The 25,811-nt window shown below is 46.2% G+C and overlaps 1 protein-coding gene across 2 annotated transcripts in view; it reads right to left on the bottom strand.

Moving 5' to 3' along the window:
• The window catches only part of SLC7A1 (solute carrier family 7 member 1), a 46,819-nt gene that overhangs the window by 6,974 nt on the left and 14,034 nt on the right, over nt 1-25,811 (bottom strand). For both annotated transcript variants that reach the window (XM_055801941.1, XM_055801940.1), the window contains exons 2-10: nt 16,343-16,726; nt 12,124-12,282; nt 9,688-9,862; nt 7,685-7,809; nt 6,147-6,369; nt 5,193-5,332; nt 3,446-3,548; nt 1,503-1,714; nt 1,042-1,190 (exon numbers count right to left, since the gene is read on the bottom strand). In XM_055801941.1, the coding sequence (XP_055657916.1) occupies nt 1,042-1,190; nt 1,503-1,714; nt 3,446-3,548; nt 5,193-5,332; nt 6,147-6,369; nt 7,685-7,809; nt 9,688-9,862; nt 12,124-12,282; nt 16,343-16,712 (1,656 nt within the window). In that variant the 5' untranslated portion in view covers nt 16,713-16,726. The remainder of the gene's footprint in view (nt 1-1,041; nt 1,191-1,502; nt 1,715-3,445; nt 3,549-5,192; nt 5,333-6,146; nt 6,370-7,684; nt 7,810-9,687; nt 9,863-12,123; nt 12,283-16,342; nt 16,727-25,811) is intronic.

The following is a 25,811-nucleotide window of genomic DNA, read 5'->3' as shown; positions in this document are numbered from 1 at the left end:
CAAAATGAGCTGTAAACACTACCTTGGGCAACTCTGGTTGGATCAAATTATTAAAATCAGAGAATTTACTGAAAAACCATAATTGAAAAGCAGTCAAAATAACAGCAGTTTGGAGGATGGGATTAAAATCCCAAACTAATCTAATAAATTGGGGAAATAGCCTGAAATCAATACCATAAAACATGACTTGCAGGACTGTACTGGGGGAAGAGAACCCAACCATCACAGTGTTTCTTTAATACAAAAAGGATGGTGTGCTTGGACAGAGCAGGAAAGTGATAGTTACTCATACCTGAGGCTGTTAAAGAGGGAACAGTCATCCCCTAGTTTCCACTGGGACTAAGTAGGATGTGAAAGTGCACTTCCTTAGAGCCTTTTAGCAAGTACCCCTTTGATCCTCCCACACAAGCTTGCTTCTTGGGTTCCCTCTCCTTCTGTATCCGTGATCTGATGCGGTCCGTCAAAACCATCTCCTTTTCCTTTGGTCTTTCTCTCTTCCATATCCTGTAACATTCTGCTTTCAAAAGCACTGTCCTACTCTTCCGGCCACATCTCTGCACCAGGTTCTGCCTGGACTCCAGCACCATTTACATTTCTTTCCAAGTTATCTACTGTTGCTGATCCGAGCACATGGCTTCCCCTCCCGATCGCCTCCTCCGATGTCTCAGCTAACTCCTTCAGCCCCCCTTCCTGTGCCAATCCTGCTCCTGCCCACGGGGTGCTGCTGGGCAGCAGGCTGGCCACAATGCTTCTGCCACGCTGCACTTTGCAGCAAAGCACCTACACTGACATTTGAGGTCAGACCCCAAGAGGAAACCGCACCCAGAGGCTGAGCGTGGCTCTGTAGGACACCCCTTTATGCAACGAGCGCAGAGTACAGCCACGCTAGCTGGAGAGCTCAAACCATCAGCTCTGTTGGCAGCCCTGCACGGAAAAGTTCACATCATGCCTATATTCTCTGCACATCCATTTGGCCAGGTGTCCCCTCCTGATACAGTCCAACAAGCACTTTCACCTCCAGCCACCTCCCAGGACACTCACCTTAAAGGAGAGCTTGGTTTTGCTTTCGGGCTGTTTCCATATAATGAAGCTGACAAGGAGAACAAGGACAAAAGCGATAATCCATACAGCCTTTATCAGAATGCTTGGCTCAAGGGCAGTCAAGATACAGCTACCCACAATAAGGAAACCTGTGAACAGACATCAAAGCTTACTGATTTTTTTAGGAACAGGACAAAAAAAACCCGAAACCACAAGCAGGTAAAGCAGTATCTGAAAGCTCAGCAAACGAAACAGCAACACATGGATAAGTTAACTGTAAGAGATGAGCCCTTCCCCCTATATACCCACATCCCCCTTCTGTGGATTTTTTTTTCAAGCCATAAATTCGACCTGTAGATCTTCAGTTATTTTGGCCGTTACACAAGCTCACCAAAGGAGGTGAGCTCTCCCACCACGGTGAGTACAAGGACCTACCAGCTGGCTCGCTGTCCCACGCTTACCAATGATGAATGTTGAGATGTTCACCACCGAGCCCGAGAATTTGGAAGGGTCTGAATTTGGTGGACATAATATGGCTTTGAGGGAACACTTTTCCTCCTCCTCTGGAAGAAATCCTGCCTGTGACTCACTGGTGCTCACAGACTCGTTGTTATCCGTCTCCTCTGTTGTCCTAGCCATCTGATATGCCAAATTAGGCTGCTCTGGCTGATACCTAGGAAAAGGGAAATGAAACGAAGAGCATATTGGTTTGGCACAGGGTACCCACTGTTCATTTAAAAGCCACACAGACAGTCATGGCTGTGTCCCTGATCACTATAGTGCCAGAACAGGCCCACGTAACATCTACACCCTCTTGTTTCAGAGGGAAATTCGAGGAATAATGTTGTCATGATGTAGGCAAACACGGTCAGCTATTATCACCGACAGCTTGGTTGTAATGTCGGTGTTTTAAACTGGACAGTGCTCTTTTTCACAAACCCTATCGTCTGCGTTACCAAAACATGACCGGGTGACAGTAAGGACTGGAGAAAGAAGCAACAGAGGGACAGACAGCTGGGCATAACCATGCCGTTGGGTTATCTGTGGCAGTTCAGCTCTAGCTTCTTGGCACGGACATGGCTAAGCTATCAGCTCAGCACACATTCCCAGTGCCCCGTCCTCCTCCATCCCAGTCTCTTCTGCTAGCTGGTCTGCTGCCACACAGGGAAGAGGTGAACAAAGAACGTCATTGTTTTGGTGGGTGTGTGTGGACAGCACCTCATTCAACAGGGCCCTGACATAGCCCCAGGTGGATCCATAAAGAAGAAACATCTTCCAGCCTCAAGTCTCTTTCACAAGAAGTTTTTGTCTGTGACTCAGCCACCAGCCTAAAGGAAAGGGTTATCTTAAAAGACACCTTAAAATCGTTCCTGTGGGGATGTGTTTGCAAAGAGGGCATTTGCGAAACACTGCCAAATGGGAAATGCAGTGAAATCCTCAGGTCCAGCCACAGCAGGGTATTAGTGGCAGGACCTTACAGCTTCGGAAACAATTCAGCTGCTACTTCATTAGCCAGCCAAATCAGCTGCTTGCACCGCTGAGAGACAGGCTGCCCGCTCTGCCAATCTATGATAGGGAAAATGCCACACGATAGATACAGCAGCTTGCAAAAACAAATGGAAAAGCCATTTCCAGATCTAAGAGGAAGAACAGACTGGGAAATCAGAGGATAAGTAAGAAGGCAAGGAAAATCAGCATGGATTTTCAAGGGGCAGGGTAGACAGCAAAAGCACAGTGATCTGCATTGGCCCTTCACTTGCTGGAAGACAGTTCTTAGTTCAGTGCATTTGCTGTAAGCTTGTAAAAAACCTCCACCTGACTCTGAATAAGTCACTGAACGCATAAAGGTATTTTTCAGTAACATGATCTTCAAAGTACTGTTCTCATGGGTAGAGTGCTGTTGTCTGTGAGGTGCCAAGCAATGAAGATACTCAGTTTTCAGCTTAGGTTAGGGAAGCTATGGGAGCTCAGCACTTCTAAAAAAACATGCACTAAGACACCAATCTTGCAAATACATGCTCAGCTTTTTTGCTGCTACTAAACTTTATCTTGAAGTCCCTTTCAGAAGTAAGACAACCTGAAACTGTATCCCCAATGGGAACAACAGCAATGATGACGCAGGCAGTCAGGTCCACTCATCTCTCATCCCCACCCACTGGCATATTTCCCAGGGCACTGAGGGTTGACCACAGCGGGAGTGACATGGAGCAAGGGTTAACCAAGCTCAGAGGAACCCCTTTCCAACTAGCACAATCCCCCATAAGCTTGAAGAATCAAGTTCTTTGCATGCTTGTAACTGGCAACGTTCATGGGTTTACTGGGTCTATGGAAACTACGAGGGCATCTGATTGCTGTGTGGATTTTGGTCCATGTGGTACAAGAGGGGCAGTTTCTACATCCATACCTCAGTACCAACACGCAGGCTGCCACCAAGGAGTAAGCCAGGAGGGTCCCGATGGACATGAGATCCACAAGATCTTTCAGGTCGAAGAGAAAGGCCATAACAGCTGTAGGAGGAAACGAAGGTGAGAGGGGGAAAAGTCAGTAACATGGCAGAACACACGCATCTCAGGAGCGTTAACAACAATGTAGCTCACGTGACTGTTGCTCAGGAGTTGGCAGGGGAGCTCGAGCTGTCCCAAGATGTGAAGAGGCAGGACTTGGCGTACCAATACCCCAGACCTCGCAGGCTGCCCCAGCACAGCCTCACTAGCTGGAACCTGAGGAGCCATTTACTACAGTAAATGCCAGTCTGTTTGTCTCATATAGGTACGTTGTTGCCCCGACTACCAGCAATGAGCAGACGTTTACGCCACAGCCTCGCTGTCAGTCCCCCAGCACAGCTGCAGCACCCTTAAAGCCACAACTATCTCCTGGAAGTAGCTACGAACAGAGGACAGGCAGCACCTCGCTCCTGTGGTGCTGGGAGCACACAATGGGACCAGGCCTCAAGGAGGGCATCTTGAGGTAGCACGCCTCGTCACAGGGGTTTCCTTCACCAGGATCAACCAGTGTGTACAACCGCTGGCTGTACAGAACTTTGTATAAAGGCCTCCAGAAGGAGAAGCAGCTAAGCGAAGGACAGACACCCTAGACATTCAGGTGATGCCACCAGTCATACGACAGTGCAGGGATTTCAGAGCTGAACCTGGCTCAGCCTGCCCTCAACACACCACCTGGAGCCCAACAACTAACCCAACCTTCAAGCTCAGCTGGCAAGTGCTGTCCCTGCAGTTTTCATGTGTGTGTTGGTCCCAGGCCACTCTGAGGAGACCTGCAGGGACTGCAAAGGACATTTTTTTACTTTATCTGGCTCTTTTCCCACAGGTCTGGACCCAATGACACCCAAAGAGGAAGATGTGAGAGAAGCAGCTGTGAGAAGGCTCAGCGAGCCCCAGTGACAGTAGCTAAGCCCTTTCACAGGAGCTCAGCGCCCATGGCAGCGGCGCGGCAGCAACTCCCCACCAAAGGTGACACGTTCTTGTACTGAAGGCTCGTCCTGCATTTGCAGCAGAAGGTAAAGAGGAAGCAGCCAGCCCCTCCTCTTGCTAGGCATCATGAAGATGGGAGTGGCTGCAAGAGGAGGGTAAGCCGCTCATCCTTGCCACGTGGGAGGCTTAATTCCCATATTCCTGGGAGCCAGGAGAGGGAAAGGGAGAACATCACAGCTGCCAGCTGTGACTAACTGATTAACAAACGCCACTGCCACAGGGACCATCTGCCTGTCTCCGGCTGCTCTGGCATCTTCTGCCAAGCAGCTACCCACAGACAGCGTGGTGTCTTCAGCCAAGACAGGCCAAACAGCCACAAGGATGCTGGGGCACTGCTGGCTGCCGCCTTGCAGGGGGTTAATTATTTTTAAGACCAGCAAAGCACACAGGGAGCAGATGAAGGTAATTCTTGGCATGAGGCAGGATGACAGCAGCAAGCTCTGAGAAAGAGGGACAGGCACACAGTGAGCTATTCATGCTCACCCGGCCCCTCCAGGGCATGGCTTCGAAACCCACGGCACCCTCTGAGATGTCATGCTGTGCAATACATCCAATTAATAAGCGGGCTAGAGTCAGGCAGACTTAAATGTCCCTAGGATGAGCACACAATGCCCTAGGATGTATCCTTTCCATGCATTTGTATAAGTCTTTGGATCTTACCTGCAACGGCTCCTGATGTCACTGTTGCAATTATTGGAGTTTTTCGCTTTTCATTGACTTTAGCCAAAAATTTAAAAAGAAGTCCATCTTCTGCCATAGCATAAATTATTCGAGGCATCGGAAACATGGAGCCAAGGAGACTAAGGACACAGAAAGGGGAAATAATGTACTTATATCACCTCCTGCTGAGCACAGACACACAAGCAAAAGGAAGTTTATGGCAGCACGAACACAGAACAGGTGGCTTTTGTTCACTTCAGCTTCTCCTTCAAAGGCTCCCTCTGCACACCCATGTCACTCATAGCTGGCAACTGAGGTACAGCTCTAAGATTCTGGATATCTAAACTCCGCCGTGGGCATGAAAAGAGCTTGACTTTCAGGTGGCAAAAGAGCCGTATATTCTATGAGCCCCTACGAGCTGCTCACCTAATTTAATAAGTCTAAGCTGATCTGAAACAACAGGACTCCAGAGTGCAGAGGATGACATTCTGCCTCCTGCCTCCCACCCAGAGAGCTGTCCTGCAGGCAGCCTGCAGACAGCTACGGATACGGCAGGCCCCATACACTCCAGAAGATGCCCCCTGCACTACCGGACACAAGTCTGCTCTCCACCCAGTAGACCAGGTTGTCTTGCAGGAAAATTGTGCTTGTACTGTGGAGTTGTCCCCATGTCTTAGTCACTCAATCCAGATTTATGTTCCAGAGATGCACCTGCTGGGTCTGCTGCTAGGATGGGACTTCCTGAAGTGATACCAGTCATGTGCATCTCTGAAATCTATCACAGGGCAAAATCCTGGTCTTTTTGAAGTCAATAGCTCTGAATTTCATCCCTAGTCTTGGCTCCCTTGACCCAAGGGAACACAGTGAAGCCAAAGACCTGACATGCAGTATTTTTTAAAGAAGCGGTAGGTACATGTTTGCCTTGTGAGATGCACAAAGGAAGAGCAGTCTCACCTCGTAGAAAGCGCGCACAAGGATCCGACAGCCACTGCATAATTGGCTCCATCCCAACGCACATATTTAAAGGCATTGGGTAAAGGGCTATTGGTATCCAGCTGGTAGTAAGGCATCATGAGTGTCAGGGCAGCTGACACGCCAAAATAAGCCACGAAGCAGATGAGCAGAGATGCCACAATGCCAATAGGAATGGCCTTCTGAGGGTTTTTCACCTCTTCACCTAGAAGAAAGAAATTGAAATATCAGCTAAATGATGAGCAAGAACTTTATCCCAACCTACGGCATGCTGGCTGGGGCTTTCAAAGGCTTCACAGGCAGTGAGGCACTGTTCAACCGTGATGCTGCTGATGGCCTGCCTCGTCCACGTGGCATACCACAGCCTGATCACTCCCACTCCTGCTGCTCCTGTCACTCCTGACAAACATTTGTCAGCACCTGGAAATCACAAAGATCTTTGAAAATCCTTCTTAAAAAAGGACTCACTCTAGTTTTTATGGAAAATTTTTTACAGCCAAGTTGGGACAAATGATTAAAAAAAAAATCCTCCGAATTCAGGCACTGCTTAAGAAACAGCTTTGAGCTTTCCCTGTCCTACAAAGCAGCTCTTTGAAAGCAAGAGCTCCCTGAGGTTTGGCATTTCAGGAGGATGAACCAATAAGCAGAGACCCATGCACCTAAGTCAAAGGCAGATGAATGTGTTTCTTCTCCAAGGAGAGGCCCTAGGGCTGGCTGGACTAACAGAGCAAGCACTCCTCAAACTCCTTGGAACAAGAAGCAGTACTGCTTTATTTGTCTTTGTGATGATCTCCTCCTCCTCTGCTTCAGCTCTGAAGCAATTCAATTCTTGCCAAATGTGAAATTAAGGATAATCCTTCCTTTCTCCAGGGAACTGAGATTCTTCTTAGCCAGGGGAAATATGAAAATGCTAATGGTTTCTCTTCCAGAGGATCTCTGAACCTTTGGAGATAAAAACTCCCCCTGATTTTGAGGTACGGCTTCAGGCTGCAAATGACTCCCCAGAGACTCATTTTCTCTGGTTCTTTAAATACTCCAAGCCAGTGGAGCTTCTTCAGCTGAAGGCACTGAAGAACCCTACTGCAGAATAACCTGTCAATTAAAGCATCATCTGGAGCTAGAGGTTCAAACTTCACCAGTCATACAAGGCATCTGAACCTGGGCCTTCCCTGTGTGCCTAACTGGTAAAGCTGGATGTGTTTTCTGTAGAGTCTGACCTGGTAAGTGTCGTCAGTGACCATCCATGAGCCTGGGCCCTGCAGGCGAAGAAGGGAGAAAGCTCGTTTTGTGGGTTATACAGTCTAGCTGCCTGCCACGGCAGCTAGAAGTCAACACTCAGGCACCCCAGGACCTGGACGCACTCAGCACTTTGACTATTAGGAGACAAAAATATATTTTGGGCTGAGGTTCAGAAGAATGATGAATGCATTGCCCTGAATTACTCATTACCTGTGCTGTACTGAAAGCCAATCTACCAGCAACCAGGTTCATAACCAGAGTGAAGACATCTTCGCCCTTACCTGTAGTAGCAATACAGTCAAATCCCACGAAAGCATAAAAACACGTGGCTGCCCCTGAGAGGACTCCTTTCCATCCATAGGGCATAAACCCTCCGACACCATGGAGCTTTTCTTCCTGTGTCTGACTAAAAGGCACGGCATTGGGTTAGAAGTCATCCTGCCTAGGTGGGAGCAACAAAACTATTCACATTATCTCGTAAAAAAAACCCAAAGCTGGAGTTTGAAGGAACATGTTCTCTCTTTCACAGGCTAGCATAAAATTACCAGGCAAAATGCTAAGCCCTACCCACTGCTGAGCTTTGTGCTGCCCTGCAACAGCCTGGGGAATGCACGGAATAAAAATGGTTCACGGTTTGTTCCCACCACCTGTTTTTGAGGGTGGATAAAAATGTCTTGGCTCAGACAGGGAGAAAATAGCATGAATATTAAAATCCCTCTCCTAATATTACCCATGTGTGTAGATACGCATATTCATTTAAACATAAGCTTTTGAAAAAGCACAGCATCTAATTATGAAAGTTGAAGACTGAGAAACATATAAAACATCCACTTACACTTTATCTGAGTCCATCTTAGGTGAAAGTGAGTAGACAATAGAGCAAAGCACGGTGCCATGACTGTCATAAATCTACCCAATCCTCCATTTTCAAAATTCCCCGTGCCAAGCTCATAACCAAACCATGCTTGGGACCCTGAGGGAGCCGAGAGCCTGCATCCCTGATGCACCAAGTGCTTTGCTGAGCCTCATCCAAAGTCAACAGACAGACACATACTGTTCCCAGTGCACTCTGGGTCAAGACCCCAGATCCACGTGCCTGTGTTTGTCATGTATAACACACTCTTCAGTTCAAGTGACAGGTCATTTTTTCAAGGAAAAGCCTTTGTAAAGATGAATTAAGGCAATTAAATTAAAATAAATCCCAAATCTGCAAGTCTTATCAGGTATAAGCATCTGAACTCTCTCATAGAAGCTCTGTTGAGACTTAAGATGAAAACCAGCCTGTTATTTGCAGAAATAGCACAACCCAAATGTAGATAACTCTGGAAATGGTGAATAAAGTGAAGTAAACCCCAGATAGATTTTACAAAAATAGTAAGTGCTACGGGTCAAAAAGCTACAGTTACACTTCGAAGCTATTGCACTAATTGCTCCTTGCATGGGCATAGCAGCAGGGAAGGAGGAGGGCACCTTTCCTATGGAAGCAATTTGCAGCAGGCTGCATTTCGCAGAGTGGGTCAATAAACAGCTTGTACACAAGCCAGATTTGACCCATGCAACATTTATGAATCTCTCCAGTTTTTGTCAAACTGTGCTTCCTTGCAAGCCAGCATAAAGAGTTTAGATAGCAAGCCAGGACCAAGTTGATGTACATGGAGATATGTAAAGGCCCCCACGACATGTTGCATAGTCTCAAGTAAAAATGAACAGCCTTGTATCACTGGCAACCCTTGTAAGCGCCTTAATTTTGATCTTGTATAGGAAGACAGGATTTTGGCCAAGTAGAAAAATGTCATTAAAAATGGATTTGTGATATGCTTGCTGCAATGCATTAAAAAAATCTGCAACTTGCCTTCATTTTACTGAGGCGTTTGGGACAAGGTCTCCAAAAGGTACAAAGGTGCCTCAAGGATATTGCCCAAGCGCCCAAAGAAACTACAGAGCTATACTTGGTCACGGCTTCATACAGGTACCAGAACCAGCCTGGTGTAGCCTTGAATAGGAGGTTGTTTTAAGGCTCTTTTCTCTCATATTTGGATGCCGTACTGGTCATGAGGCTGGAAACGGTCAGTTCTGCCGCAGGGACCATGCTCACACAGCCTATCTTCTATCAGTTTCAGCCCATCAGCATAGCCTGCTTTTAGCAAACATCCACTGAAGGCAGCTTGGCCTCCAAAAGGAGGGAGCCATCCCATGCACTTGTTTTCTACATCACAACTTCCCCTATAAATGTACCATTGAAGATGCATCAATTTCAGACACGAGAAGAAAAGATCCAACCTACTTGTCTCTGTAAATGCTGTGGCTGGTGTTGTAAACATCCTCTTCAGTCAGCTGCCAGTTTTTAACAGATCCTTTCACAAAGCCAGAGACCATGACAAAGCCGAGGACAAGGATGTTGATGCAGGTGAACACTTTGTTCACGAGGGCAGATTCCTTCACGCCAAAAATTAAAAGCCCTGGGGAACAAATGGCAGATAGGCAGTCAGGTATTTCACCACCAGCAACAAGCACTGGGGACTTGCAGAGGTAGCCCAGCTCCGTTCATGCTGTGCTCTGCCCACATCTCATCTCATCCCTCATTTCTCCACAAAGGCAAGTAGCTCAGGCAGGTCAGGACTGACTCACCCAGAAGGAAGACGAGGACTCCAGCCCAGACATTACTAGTGCAGGATGTGACACACCTTCCCACCCAGCATGCCCATTTGGCACAGGCCCCTGGTAGAGTGCTTTGCTAACACAGCTAAGCTGCTTCCAGCACTTTCAATGCCAGCTCCGATCATCTCATGGCGCTACGCCACGCCACCTAGACACAGCCTCAAACTCCACCCAGAGACTTGGAGAAAGCACCCTAAGTGCTTTTTCATGAAGGAATAGTCTTAGAGGTCTTGGCCACATGCAGAAGTTATGAACAACATCTTTCCTTAGAAGCAGGAGAAAATATGAGCAGGGACTGAATCTGGGAGGACAGCTACTTCCAGTGCTGAAAACACAGAAGAAGGTGGCATCTTGGGAACACCACTCCCATTTAAATCAGAGGGAGCTTTGTCAGCGAGTTCAGCAAGAGCAGGATTTCAGCCTGTGGTCTTAAGAGCATCTATGTGAAGAAGAGCACGTTTACAGGCTTTGGCAACCAGCATCTCACTGAGGCATAGCTCAGCTTCTCAGAACAATGAGCTCTGCTAACCTGCGTTTGCTCTTCAGGTGACTTGACTTTCAAGAACTCAAACCGTTTAACACAAACCTTTAACAGAAACCTACGGTGGCAGCTGAGGGAGGGGGCAAAAAATGGGCTTGAGGGAGAAGAGAAGCACAACAGGGTGTCCTTACTGCTATTCCAAGGCCCTTCAAGGAGAGGGGAGCATCCTGTGCACTTACCTTTCCTTCTATTAAAATAGGAAATCAGCCGAGACAGCGACATCAGGGAAGTATTTGATAAAACTGTCTCCCTGCCCAGCAAAACTTGTAAGGTACCTTGTAAAAATCCGAAGCTCAAGACAGTGCAAGCCGAAATAAACTTGTAGTGCTTATATTTGGGACTAAAGGTGCTCATTCAGCAGCTTTTGTAGAAAAGAATGGTTTGCATTTTTTATTAAAATCCAGGGAACTTGCTCAATGCAGGGGAATAAAGTCATCTGTAATCTGTATAATTTTATGCCTTGGTAGAGCTAAAGCAAGGAGTCCTAATAAATTGTATCTGAGGTGAAAGACCAGATTCTAATTTGAAATTTGAGCAATACTCATTATATACAAATAAACAAAGAGGAAAATCTCTCCTGTTTAGATGTAGTCCTGAAAAGAGAGGGCTGCTATTGACTTGAGCAGTCCTCAACACAGTCCTAGATCCAAATGCAAACCCAGATGCCAAAGCATCCCTTGCTTTTGAAGCCTGTCCTCAGGAGCACAGCTCATGCTGTGAGACTGCCATTCTGATCAGAGTGGGAAATGCCGGGATAACTCGGCTGGGGTGACGCTGCAGCTTCTGCATTATAGCAGCCACATAGAGGTCCATGAGAAGCATAATTGTTAAAATATGCCTAAATTTGGGAATGCTTTGCAAGGCCCAGTTGGAGTAGAGGTAGAAGTTCAGAAAGGTTTTAATTTTACAAATTTTCAAAACTTCTCCAAATTCCGATCAAAGCCTTTGCACATTTTTAGAAAAAAAGAGGGCCTGACTGTTGATCCCACATTTATTTCTCTGGACTCTTCCATTCACTGATGCAAACTGAAGCCCATATATATTTTTTAAAAACCCAAAACAGGAGTACATGAGGTTGTTACTGACTTCCGTGGGGTTTTTTTCTCACTTTCCTGGCTCAAGGCACCAAAATTTAGCAGATTATCAAAGGGGAAATAAGGTTGATAGAGCAACAGAATGAAATTCTTGTGTAATAGGATTTGTGGAGGGAAGGATTAAACTTTCATACCTGATTGAGGGTAAAAAGTCATCTTTTCTTTTCTTCCTTGTATAAAATTTGATTGAAGGTTTTAAAAGTGGCTCAAAAAAAAAAAAAATCAAGAACACTCCCCTCTAATTAAAAACCTTGTAAACAGGCTCTGTCCTGTGCTAACTCCACAGCAGCTATGTAGGTCAATCCAACACTTGTAGCAAAGAAAGAGTCTTTAATATGTTCTCCAAAAAACTTTGTGCCTATTCCAAAAGCAAAGAATGAAATTACAGGAGGAGGTCCAAGACTCACAAACCTCTCCAAGGTTTTACCTGTTAGGATGATGATTATCACCACTGCAAAGATGTCTGGGTATTTTGCTAGCACTCCAGGAGCATCCATCGTCATGTATTTTTTACAAAATTCTTCAATGTGCTGGCCTATGATTTCATCAAACGTCGCACTCCACGCTCTGGCCACGCTCGAAGTTCCTGCCAGAGGACAGAAAGGACACAGATCACCCTTTGTGGCTGGCACATGTTTCAAACCGGGGGCACCCTGCAAGGCTTTTCACAATGGAGGGACTCAAAGCAACCTTGTGCGCGCTTCTCAGGTGCTGGGAGTAGGCTTTCCTCTGCAGATCCAGCCTGCAGCCTGTACTCATGCCTGGTATCTACTCTGATGGTAACACGCACAGGTGGTGGGTCTCAGGCTCATGCTCAGCTGACAAGATAAAAAAAATCCTTGTAGTTCAGCTTCTTAGTAAACCTCAGCTTTGCCTTAGATACTGCTTAAACTGACCTTTTCCTTACACCCCCAGCAGCCTGAACTTCCCCCAAACCTGGTAATTTCTGCTACTAGAGAGGTCTGAGTGTTGTGCTGCAGAAGTCCCTGACAGCCCCAGCTGGGTGACTGCAGCCCAGGCAGAGGGACCTTACAGAAGCCATGTGGCGTCCAGCAGCACAACACTAGAGCACCAGAGCCTGAACCACAACACTCGCCAAGCTCTGCGCTCCAGCAGCATGCGAGTCTGCTCTGCCCTCCAGTGCTACAGCACCCAAGGCGGGTAACGACTGATGCAATTTACAGGCTATCTGACCATAAGTCAGCCTCCTGCAGGATGCTGGTGATGATCCCAACAAGTGGCACAACTCCTCCTGCCTGCAGCAAGTGCTTAGGCTTCCCCCGCTGGGGCTGCTGCGGTTCCCGAGAGCATCACACCATGCACAGCTTGCCAGGCTGAGAACTGAACCTGGAGCCTCAGGAAGGCCAAGTCCAGGACATGGTCTAGGCCAGAAGAGTAATTTCAGAGACTGAAATAGTAACAACAAAAAGCTAGCACCAGACAGTGACAGCATTGTGTAAAATAAGTAGGTTTGGGTAACAGCCAATTTCTCCCTCTCATGCATTAAAGTTATAGTTATACTCCCCGTGTCTTATACGGTATACTATATATAACCACATCTAATTGCATGCTAGAATTACTACTGTACATAATTACCTAGTTAAAGAAAGAGGTTGGTTTGGTTTCAGTTTGCAGAGCAGTTCCTCAGAGAACGCTGTCAGGAGCCTCCTTCTACCTAGGACAGTTTGTCCTGACACACTCACCTGTCAGCAGGTGTTCAGGTCCCAACTCCGGCAGCTGCAATCGTGTCTAACAGTATCTGTGCTCACCTACAGCAAATCCTCTGCAGCAGCTGTGGGCAGCACCTGCAGCAAAGCTAGGAACGCTCACTGCCCCAATCCAGCTTTGCAAAAGTATGAAAAGTAAGCTGCAGATCGGACCTGCCTGGAGACTGCCATTCACCGAGACAGCGAAGTGCACAGTGTGAACGCTTTTAAAGAGCTGGGACATCAGCGCTGTTGATTTAATCTTGAAAAGCTCCAGAAGTTATTGTATACCACATTACAATTTTTCAGCTTAACTTTGGCATGATTTGATGGAGGAGGCCATTTCTTTAGTGCTGCTTTTTTTTTTTTTCTGTCCTGGCTCTAATATTTCATGTTGTAGGACAGGAACAACCAGCTCCTGCATGTATTATATTAGATGCCAGTTGCTTGCGTGCCAGTTCTATGTAACTACCAACCATTTATCCCAAACCCTCTGTAACCAACAACCCTGAGGGAGCAGGGGGAATCTGACATTCTTCCAACATTGCAGGCACCTGGATAATACCTTAATGTTGCTAGAGAGAACAGTGCAAAGACATTTGCCTTGTACCAAGGAGGATTTACTAGTTCTGGGTCAGCATAACCTCACCAGACCAAGCTGGTTCCTGCCTGCAGCACACAGCTCCCAGGACAGCCGTGGAACTCAGGTGCAGGGCTCACTGCAGGAACAGGCACAGGCTAGGAGGTCACCGCATGCCCCAGGAAACCCCAATGGCAACTACTCACCAGGTTCCAGTTCCTGAAACGCTTCCCACAGTCTGGCACGGTTCCCCAAACCCACATCATCCCAGAAGGAAGTTCACACCAGATCCTAGTCCTGGACACCTTCCTTCTGTCTAGACCACAACTGATCAGTTGGATGCCCATTTTTACCCATCATCCACCTCCAAGACCCCACACTAGTCTTCCTCCAAGCCAAGTCACAAGTCAACAACCTGTTGGCCACCCATCCCGGGAGCCCAGGATTTCTTTTTCCACCCCCACAATACTTTCTGAACAGATGTCCGAGAACCTCAGCATAAAAACACCAAGTTAGCCAAGCCCCTTACAGATGCAAGCTCCCACCACCTAGTTTCAGGGGCACTGCTTGGCATTTTCTGCAGCACGGCCATGAAAAAAATTGGCTTTTTGCCCCCTCTCAATCCACAGCTCTGAACTGCAACATGTGCCTGCCAACTGCTGGGAGTCGTCCTTGCTCACAAGAGAGGCAATTAGTACAGGGAGAAAGGCTGGGTAAGATACAGGAAAAAAAAAAAGGAGACCTGATACAGCTCACACCCTCCCTCAGTTGTTTTTCCTGCTTAGCCATCCTTCCTCCCAAGTTATGAGGAAGGCAATTTCAAACATGCAAACACATATTTTTGTCACAAGAGTGAATTAAAAGTAACAAAGTTGTGTTTGAACACATTAATGGATAATATCCACTTATTTTTTCAGTGAATTTTCTGCCTTGTGGTAACACAGAGCAGCCCACTCCAAAATAAAAACTGAGGAAGTGCTTCACAAGCCATTATAAGAGGACAAAAAAAAAAAAAAAAAAAAATCTCAGAAATACCAGCCTCGGCCCAGATCCTGGGACTGTAACATCCAGTATGGAAATCTTTTCATCATGTATTTGCAGAATCAGGTTTTGGGACAGCATCCACAGCCTATGCCAGTCATTTTTGTGGTCCAGTATTATGGTGAGAAGGGCCACATACCTAGAGAGGTAGCATGGAGGAGATGATTTATCATTACCTTTCTGGAACAGAAGATAAATGACCAAGAAGCCTGTTCAATTTTTCTGCATGTAGCTTAAGCAGAGTCAATTTCAGAAATCTGAAGAAAATGATAAACTTAATTTTAAATAAACCCTATTTTTATCCCCTCCTTGCAGTCAACCTGATTCATAAAAGAACCACAGGACGTATATTTCCTAAGGAGATGAGTTTAATTGACTCTGGCTTTTCATCATCTCGTTTCTTATATAACAAAAAAAAAAAAAAAAAAAAGGCACAGGAAAAGGTTTCAGGTAGCAAACAAAACAGAGCCAGCATTTCAGCCAAGTAACTGCTATGTCACTGTATGGGTCTTCATATGATCTTAGCCTCCACAGCACCATGGGAGCTGATCTCCACAGTTACACATGGCATAAAATGCATTTAAAAAAAAAAACACCCTCCTTTTAATAATTTAGCATAACAATGTCTTTCATTTTAACTAGTAAGTCTTCACTCTCAACTGGCACGTTGGCTGCAGCCTTAATTACAGGCATGATGACAGTGTGCCTAAAAAGACACGAATCCTTAATTACCAAAGTGTGGCTTAGTTCTAATGCATCAGCTGAGCTGTACACTGCACGCTCTGAGCTTGATCCAAGGCCTCTCCTAGTGGGAGTCAAGGGCTTAGAAGGGATTTGGTTTAGATGTTTCAGAGACTGTGAACCTGCAGACCACCCTTAAACTTGATCCTGCAGCCATTCACAAGACAAAACTCTGATCTCGAGGCCTCAAAGGGACCATGAATTAAACCTTGACAGGCCCAGAGTACCGATACTGCTGTATGAAAGCATCCTTCCATCAGCGGCTTCTTTCCCAGCAGAGGGAACACACTTTTGTCCCCAGCAAGTGTGCAGCAGCCAGGGGACGCCAGAAGGACGGCATGGAGATTCAAAGGAAATCACAGCAGCAATCAGTCAGCTTCGGGACAAACCTTCAGCCTGCAGCACACCACCCACCTCGACTGACCAGAGCCACCAACAATACACCCCACAGGCAAGTCCTGAAATCCTCGGGGAGTGTGGGAGTGCAGCACCTATTTTCTATCAGTAACACACGTGCCCAAACCAGGCTGCCATCCTACACTAACGCTAAGGTCTTGCACTGCACCTGCCATACTTACCGATAACATAGGAGAGGATTAAATTCCACCCTGTGATGAAGGCCCACAGCTCGCCCACGGTCACGTAGCTGTAGAGATAAGCTGATCCCGTCTTAGGAACTCGAGCACCAAATTCTCCGTAGCAGAGTCCGGCCAGCACTGAAGCCAAGGCAGCAATCAAGAAGGAGATAACAATGGCAGGTCCCGCATTTTCCCGTGCCACAGCTCCAGCCAGTACATAGACACCTGCACCCAAAGTGCTGCCTACACCCAGAGCCACTAAGTCAAATGTGTTGAGGCATCGTGAAAGCCGACTGTCTTCTCGAGTGCAGTCCACATTTTTCCGGCGAAGAAGCTGGTTTCCGAAATTGATAATTTTCTGACACTCCATCTTCGTGTTTGGGCCTGCAAGAAAGATGCTGCAATCATTACCTCGACCAGGATACCCTCTGAAACAGCATCACTGCACAGGTGCACTGCTACAGCCCCGTTACATTTCAACAAACGAGCCTTCCCACCTTCCATCTTTTTACATGGCAGAATGTCTCCTTCAGCATTTTACCCAGGCTTAGCACAGGGAATTAAAAACAGACAAAACCAAAGCATTTTCTGCTTCCTGCTCCCAGTTCACGCTGCGAAGCCTGCGCGATCCCAGGAGAGATGCAGCACTACACCCCAGCTCCCACCCCACTCCACAACTACCCAGTCCACAGACAAGTGGGCAAGCCAAAAATGCAAAGCCCATCTTTAGGATTTCAGAACTGTTTTCCAGGGCTGAGAATTAATAAAAGACATACATATATATATATATAGAGAGAGAGAGATGTACTTACACGTATTTTTTATGTCTCAGAGTGCACTAAGAAATGAGCATTACATCCCAGAATAAGGCACCACACATGCTACTGTCCCTAGAGCACAACACGACTACACGCTGCAGTCAGTGACACCATTTGCAGTCAAACAGACCCGCTGGGACATTTCCCCTCTCTAAACTCCAGCCACAGGCAGTAGCACAGGCTGCTGTTGCCGACAACTGCGCAGGCTGAAACAGGCATAATTTAGGAAAAAGGACACACAGAATCAAGTTTTAACGTGGTTACGTTGAGGCAAAGGCTGGAGCTATTTTGCATTTGCAACAACTGAAGCGAGAGCACAGTGGGGCTCCCTGAACCTCCCTGCCCCACCCAGGACTGCAGGATGGGGGTGTTTGATGAAACCACGGGACAGGTTTCCAGCCATAGTCCCATTGCAGCAACGGCGCTATTCCTGTCTACGAACCTGCTGGCACAGTGGCTTCTGCGTGCAAGTAGTTCCGGGGCAGCTCCCCTGCTTGGCACTTTATGATGGGATTAGCAGCATGGTAAAGTAAACCCCTCTCTGTGGAGGAATCCCTTAGGAAATCCTTTTCCCATTAGACACACGTATCTTGTAGTGCTATCCCAGGGGAAGATTTAGCTATGCAACTCGCCAAGCCTACAAACTTCACCATCTGCATAGGTGTCCACCTAACACAGACAGTAATAGTATACAATCGGTCAAACTAGCATGGCCAGCGGTGGGGGGGTGTCAGGTCCTTGAGGACATTTGTGGAACTAATGCTGTTAGGGAGCCTGCCCATTCAAGATGTGTGTCCTTGGACACAGCCTGGGTATGGAAGTTCTGTCTTACTCTTTCTGAAAAAAATTAAGTACATTGCTTCAAAATTGTCCTTGCCTTTAGAGAACAGCCAGAGACCTCCTCTTCACAGCATCAGAAGGAATTTCTTGCTTTTTACACTGCCTAGCCCCAGCTGTCACAGGAAACCATGGCATTACATCAGGCCTTCCCTTAAAAACTTCTAGGTGCCTTACATCCACTGTTAGAAAGCTCCACCTAAACACTTTGGCCAGCAGCATTTACTCACACGCTCTTGTGCAAAGAATGGCCTTTCCCCACTTGAGTGGTTACCCCAGTGAACCTTTAGAGATCAGACATAACCTCTCAGCCTTCATTTTGCAAAGGTAAGTGATCCAAGCCCCAAAGATATGGGCAGTCCCTTGCTCTGCCTGCAACTGTCCACCTCTGAACCACCCTCTGAACAGCAGCATATCCCACTAGCACCCATCTACTTGTTGCATCAAGAGGAACCATCAGAAGCAGCAAGAGCATCCAAAGAGCAACCACTAAGAACTCCAGTGGGTATCTCCTCTACCAGTGTGTTTTCCTCTCCCAGTCCCCGACTTCTCACTAAGAAGTCCCTTTTGCACCATGCCAGTTTCCTGCTAGTCCTCATCTTCTTTAAAAAACTTCCTGTATGGCACTGCATCAAAAGCTTTATTCAAGTCAGGATAAAGGAGAGCTATCATTCTTCAATTTAACCTTAAAAGTAAAACAAACAATAGTGCCCCCCCACCTTTCCTGTGCCTCTTATCAAATAAAACCGTCAGGTGGATCTGCCAGTCTTTCACAGGTAAACTCACTTCTCTCTTCACTCTTTTCCAGCCAATAGGCACCACCTCCTGCTTTGGCAGAGGTTTCACTTTGCTGGTTCACCACCATTTTTATGCCCTGGTTCTTTCTGACTAATTGTCCCCCACCCTCCTCTTCTGAGTGTTGCTCCCACTGGCTGTAGCCATTTTCCTCAGACCACACTGTGCCTTCATCCCAGCACCATTGTCCTCATTCAGAATTTGGCAGTTGGATAATGATGCTCTCCATAGCTAGGATGTTTCCATAGGACCTGCTGGATTACTCCTAATTCATATATGCAGAAAAACACGTATTAAAATAAGGCAGTGCTGGGGGAGCCGTAACAAGGCATGTTCTTCACCTTGAATGGGCCTCCAGTGGAGGAAGTCCAACAATTGTGACAAGCACCAAGAAGCTCTGAACATCGCTAGAGCCACACTCCAACCAAAGATGACAGACAACCTAAACCAGAGTAATAGAGCTGGCACTGACCATACTTTTACAAACAGATTTGGCTCTGGGAACCAAAATCACTACTATAAGACCTGCATTCAACTATTTAATGTGCATTAGCATTTCTGTCCTGAACACGAGTACTTTAAAAGTGAATGTCCTGGTTGCCCGGTTTATCACACTTTGATTCACACTGCAGAGAGCTCATGAAGTGCACAAACCCAATACTATGGGCATGAAACTAAACCTGTGGATGCTGCAGGGGCATAGGTAATGCATCCCAACACCTGATGGGTGCTCAGCCTGCAGGAACAGCTCTAGGAGAGCCTCCCCTGTAAGATACGTTGTGCAGACATCAGATTCTCAGCAGCAACTGCTGTGCTCTGCAAATCTACAGGCTGTGTTATTTGCTCACGTGGACACAGCCTACATGGATGAATGTCATCTTCCATCTCGGACTGCATCTGTAGCTTCAAGAAGCCCAGCCGGATTCCCACACTGCAGCATCAAGCCTGGCTTTAGCACCAGGACTTTAAAATGTTTCTTCATTAATTATGGAAAATGAGAAGGTTCTTTTACTTAGCTGCAAGGCTGGACTGAGGCATTCACTTTCCAACAAATACTGCCTTGTATACCAATAATGGAACAGCAGTATACATTGCATTTAGTAGTATTTTTGCCTGCACGTTATTCTCACCATACTATTGATGTTAGTGTGCAATTTACAGTATGGTCGAGATTGGTACTTCATCAGCTCCAGCTAAAACCCAGTGTAAAAGGTGGGAAAATACACGCTAAGAAACTTAATTAACCAAGTCAGCTACTAAATTCAGTGCTTCAATTTTGTCACCGCAGCATCAACTATAAAATCGAAAAACCTCTTTGCTTTTCCAAGACACAAGTCATAAGCCCTGGCTTAAATCCCTTTCTCTTGGCCTTACACTAACACCCTACTACGAGAAAGTAATTGCAACTGCAGGAACAAGGCTGAGGATTTACAAGTCCCACCGAGTTGGGAATTGTCTCCTCTACCAACAGCTTTCAAACATGCTTCTGAGACATGGATTTAAGACTGCTGGAAAAAGGCAGGTTTCAAGCCAATCTTACAAAAACCTTGTTTCATGAGCCATGGCAATTCCCAATGCACACAGAAAGGGAAAACTATCTTCTTTTTACCTAAGTGCATGCCTATGTCCGTTCACTCACACAGTCTCCTTCCCACTTGAACCTTACCCAAATCCATGCCAGCCAGGACTGCTTTCTGCTAATTGCTTTCCCCTGCAGACCTTCCCAAAGCAGGGACAAGGCAATCCTGAACTTTGAACTGGGGTAAGGTGCCAAGAAAAGCACGGCACTAGAGCATTCCCTATGCATATCGTTGCTTTCTAGGACAACACAAGTCCTTGACTTTGCTTAATTCCCACCAGAGTGATGCAGAGATCCCACTGATGCCTGCATCCTATGAAGACCACAGCAATGGGGCTAACTCATCCACCCTGTGGTGGCTTACATTCAGTCTGGAGCTCCAGGAAACAGGGAGGATCCCAGTGCTATGCAGCAAGAAATAAGAACAACCACTACAGATGATACAAAAAAGCCCTCCAAAACAAAACAAAGAAACCCCTGCCATAAACTGTAGCCAACTATAAGCAAGATACCCACAGGAGATGTGTTAATAGATTCATTTTTCAAAGCCAGTGTGAAAGTCAAGACAAGTATGACTCTGAACCAAACTCTGGATTTCAGGACAAACACAGGTTTATTCTGCAGTACAGAAACATCAAGAACTGCCAAAGGACTGGTGAAAAGCAGTTTACTTCTTGTAAGTATTTATGGCAAGGTTTAGACATTCAATGGCCTGAACAGAGGAGTTAGAAGCAACACAGAAGAATACAGGGAAGTCCCAGCTAAGGCTATTAATAAAGACAGAAAGTGGAAAGGTGGTAGAGATGGCACAGCTCAGCAAGAAGCCAAGCGATGAGCCAGGGAGGTCCGCAGAGATGCAGTGCTGGTGGGCAGGGCTCACCTGCCCTTCGCACAGAGCCCCTGGGCAAGCCCAGATGGACTCCTGAGGTAGAGCTGGACCAACCACAGGGGACCACCACAGAAGCTTACAGGAGATCTTCCCGAGACATTTCACCCTGGCTGAGGCTACATGTCCAGGCCTCCCCAAGCCCTAGTGACTTAACACGTTATTTTGTGTTTCTCGGGGTTTGCACCTCCAAGTTAACATCAACCTTGCTGAGCATACTGGCTTTCATCCTACAAGGTACCGAGTATCTCTTACGTGGAAAATGAAGGTGAGGGAGGAGGGTGTCTTGCAGGGTTGGACCATGTAATGTGCAGAAGGAAAAGACTTGTGGTGTGAACTCACTCATCAACACAGGAGTTTCTACGATGCCCGCACAACAGGAAGGGGGCTAACCCTAAGAGCTAGATGCCACTAATGGTACGTCTGCTTGCAGTGTGTAAGTGACCTACTTCCCCCGTACACCACACAAAGCTCTAAGGAAGACATGCTCTGCAGTGAACAGAAGCAAAATGCAGAGGTCAGGCTGTGCAGCCTGACACGATCTTTGTCTAGAAAGTGCCTCCAGGTGGAGGTGGACCAAGGCTCCCCACAGATGAGAGCCACTCTCCCTCCTCCTTCCACCACCACTGATACACAAGGAGCTGCAGATGACAAGACTCTCAGGGTTTGGCTCAAGGCTTCTGCTTCAAAAAAGGTACTACATAACAGTAACGGTAGACCTTTTATTTCTGACATAGCCATTTAACTTAACTAAATCTGGTGCCTTGCAAAACGAACATGACTCAGTCTTCCCAAGCCAATGGGAGTTTTATCTCTGCATTGAAAATGAAGGTGTATCTGGTACAAAGGCATGGCAAATCACTTCTTTGGCAAGAATAGGGCTGGGGAGGGGCAACATCCCCAGCAGAGAAACAGCTCCTCCCTGCAAGGATGGAGGATCAAGCCACAAATCTGGCAAGGGTTTTTTTTTGGGGGGGGTTGTTTGGTTTTGGGTTTTTTTTTTTTTGGGGGGGGGGGGGGGGGGGGGGGGGGCATAAGATTTATTCGTTAAAAAAAAAATTAAAATCTAGTGATTTATTTCAAGCTTATGTATCACTCAAGAGTATCTCACCACAGACATATTTCAAAACGATTTCATTCTGAAGCTCCCTCAGGCATATCTAAAGGTGTTCACAGCTGTACTACAGATATCAAAAATAAAGCAGAACTGCTTTTATGGATAATTTGTTTAGAAGATGGGCTATTTAATTATGACAGACCTGAAAATTAAGGCCGACATCCTGCAGTTGGTTTAATGCCAGCAGACAGTGTTCTTCTGGCTGACCTCAAGATCAAGATATCAACTTCATCCTGCTCAAAAAGCATCAGAAAATCTGAGCGTCTCTGTTGTGAACAAAATACCTCCTACAACCCGCAGATACCTGCACTGCAGCCATGTTCTGCATCCCTCACACACAGCGCTGCCCTTCATCTCTCAGACGACTGATCACCAACCTAAGCATCTCTCACATGTTTTTGTTGCTTTTGAAACAGCAGGTACCAAATCAACCTTTCACTTTCAATTATATTCACTGTAGCTTGGCAAAGAGACCTTCAATAAAGACAAGTGGGATTTTTTTTGGGGGGGGAGAACAATCTTTTGGTTTAGCAGGATGCAGGGGGCCATTACACCTCTGCCCAAAACCTTTCCTCTGATATAATTTGTTATCTTTGCAATTGTATCAAAGGGTGATTTTGGCGGAGATTATGGTTTTTCCCTCCTTAGAAGTTGGATCCGGCTGTGATCTCGCTTTCTGAAACAGCCGTTCTTGCCTTTGAAGTGAGGAAATGTGTTCTGGGCTGGTTCCTCTCACTCCCACTCCCAACCATACTTGAAACGATGAGCTTTTTTTTGAATGTACGGTCAGTATTCCTGTGGCACAATGCAGTCCTAATCACATAAAACAATATAAATTATTCCTGAAACGTTACCAGATGGTATATAACCACCTTCAAGTTGAGGAAACTTGATCTGAACGAACACAGATCAGCTTTGTTCTGCACACACCTAGCTCTCACTCCTGCTTTAGCTCTGGTTTCTCTGTTGAGACTCAGGGAGCTGCAAGCCCCGGTCACTCAGACCCTGGGTAGGAAATAGCTTTACCCCAAGGCTCTGGGCACCTTCATGTTTCAGCAGGAGCCGAGGGCTTTGAGAGCAGCGGGAAGCAATGACGCACCTAGATAACCTAGCAGGGTGGACCTGGAGCAGGGGCCACATCCTTGGGTGAAATCCTGTCCCACTGAAGTCAATGGCAAAGCTCCCACCGACTTCAATAGGGGCCAAATTCCACCCACTGCTACTGGTCCTTGTCTTTTATTTACAGTGCATTTTGTGTTTGTTACTTTTGTTCCCCGTCCAAATTTTTGTGCCTTGACTGTATTGTATTTTCAAATAAAATAAGATATTCTTCCTCCTCTTATCTAATGGTTAACATACCTATTATATCAGGTTAATAGATTTCCTTCCCCATTAACAACATTTTAAAAAGGGACATTCTTCAAAACAATCCCATAAGAAAATAAGCAATCTTGCATCTGGTTAACAGCAAAAAGTAAACCATAACAAACATCTGTCCAGCTAAACATAAAACACCACGTGTAAAAATAAGCTGACAGGGCACCATTTTACACAAGCAGTACTATCACTTCCTAAACAATTACAATTTGTTTCAGCTTCTGAAAAAACCACTCCTTATCTATTTCAAGACTTTGCTGCTCTTGAGAATTTTCTTCTCCAATTTGCAGAAGAGCATAAAATTAAAGCCAATTATGCAGAACAAGGAGTTTTCTACTAAGGAAAGAAGAAAACCCAAGCCTAGCCCCATTGCATGTGCAACAAAGTCCCAAATCATCTCCTCAGAGGAAGCACAAACAGAAGTCCGCACTCAATGTTGTCCCACGTATGCTTATATCCGTTTTGAAACATGTGAGAACCTCCAATACCATTAGTAGCCTTCTGTCACAGCAAGGTGATGTCCTGTGGACAGTCTTATTTTCCTTAGTATCTTTTTGGTCTTCAACAAATGTATTTCCCATACCGCTGTACCATCACTGCAGAAGCAGTTAGGCCACGTTGGTATGTCTGACAAACAATGTGGAATGGGTTTGGCCCTCTATCTCTAGTTTAAACACAGGTCAGCTCCCTGAACAAGTATGTAGCGACTATGCCAACTTTTTGATCAACAAAAAGGTAACAAAACCATTTGGGAGCCCTTTCCAAAAGGCTGAGTTTGCTACTTCCATCCTCAAGGTAGTATCACTCACAGAGAAGTCCTGCACAGAAAAAGAAGAGGTGGAAACCCTCAATTCCTACTACTGACATTAGCTTTATTTGGGGTGTCAGATTTGACTGTAGCCTCCTAAATGCAAAGAGGTTATACATTGTACGGGACCAAGCCAGGACACTGAATGCTTTTTGAAGTATCATTCAGAAGTACAACGAGGAAAGTCAATAGTCACACCAAGGCACGTCAGCCCTGGTGTGATGTGTGTAACGTGATCCTTCACAGTATAAAGCAGGAATTGTGTCAGATATGTCTTTCCAAAACGTCTTGCCTTGGAAATTCTCCTATGTTTTATTATGTTACTTTGCAACAAGTGATAGAGCAGAGACAAGATGGCTACAGCAGATGTGGAACATTCCCCACAGACATTTAAACACTTATCTCAAGACTTTTTGAAACAGAAGCAAAAGACGTGGCATCAGACCCTAAGGTGCATCTGGCTGTGTCCCCAAAGCTGCTGCAAGTGTCCCCATCAGCTGTGCTGGACAATGCAGGCAGTTTAGAGACAACACACCTAGGACAAGTGCCAGGAACCGACTCAGAAGCTGTGGTCGCCATTTGCAGATGCCTGCCACAAGCAAAAAGGCTGATGAAAATAAAGGCATGACCAAACATTAGCATTACGCAAAGCTGGAAGATATCCCATGATAGCAGCAGTAATGGCAAGGAGTCCAAGCCAAAAGCCACCAAAGTAACTCTAATTCTTTGCATTGCTTTCACTGTTACGTAAAGGAATACTGACCTGGCGAAGCATTTGCATCAGACAAGGAATGTCTTGTCCATGGGCTGTTAAAAGTTTTCCCTTCTTGATTGCCATAATTGTATTTTTTATTTTTCACAAGTGTGCATATATCTCAATATACATTACAGAAATGTCAATTACATCAGTGTGTATACATATATATGTATACGAAATGACAGTTCCGTTGTTAAAAAACAAAGATCAGCCACTAGAAAGGCATTTGCTACTCAAAAGAAGGAAGCCATCCAGTTAAATATAAACTACACACTAAGCACAGATAACAGCACACACACGTGGCTGTGCAGTGTATACAAAACACAGCCTTACTCACCTGCTTGAAGACACACTGCCTATAAGAAGGGGACTATAGCACTCTCCTCTGTTGAGTGTAACTGCCTTAACAAGTACGAGGGAGGTAGTGTTGGGGGACCAGCCCGCTGTCACAGACAGCTTGGAATGGTGCAGGTTTCTGTTCCTCAAGCTCCTGAG

This window comes from Falco peregrinus, chromosome 4 (assembly GCF_023634155.1).
Source record: "Falco peregrinus isolate bFalPer1 chromosome 4, bFalPer1.pri, whole genome shotgun sequence".
NCBI lineage: Eukaryota > Metazoa > Chordata > Aves > Falconiformes > Falconidae > Falco > Falco peregrinus.
Note: the sequence above shows the minus strand (reverse complement) of the source record. Positions and strands in the feature narration are given on the sequence as shown.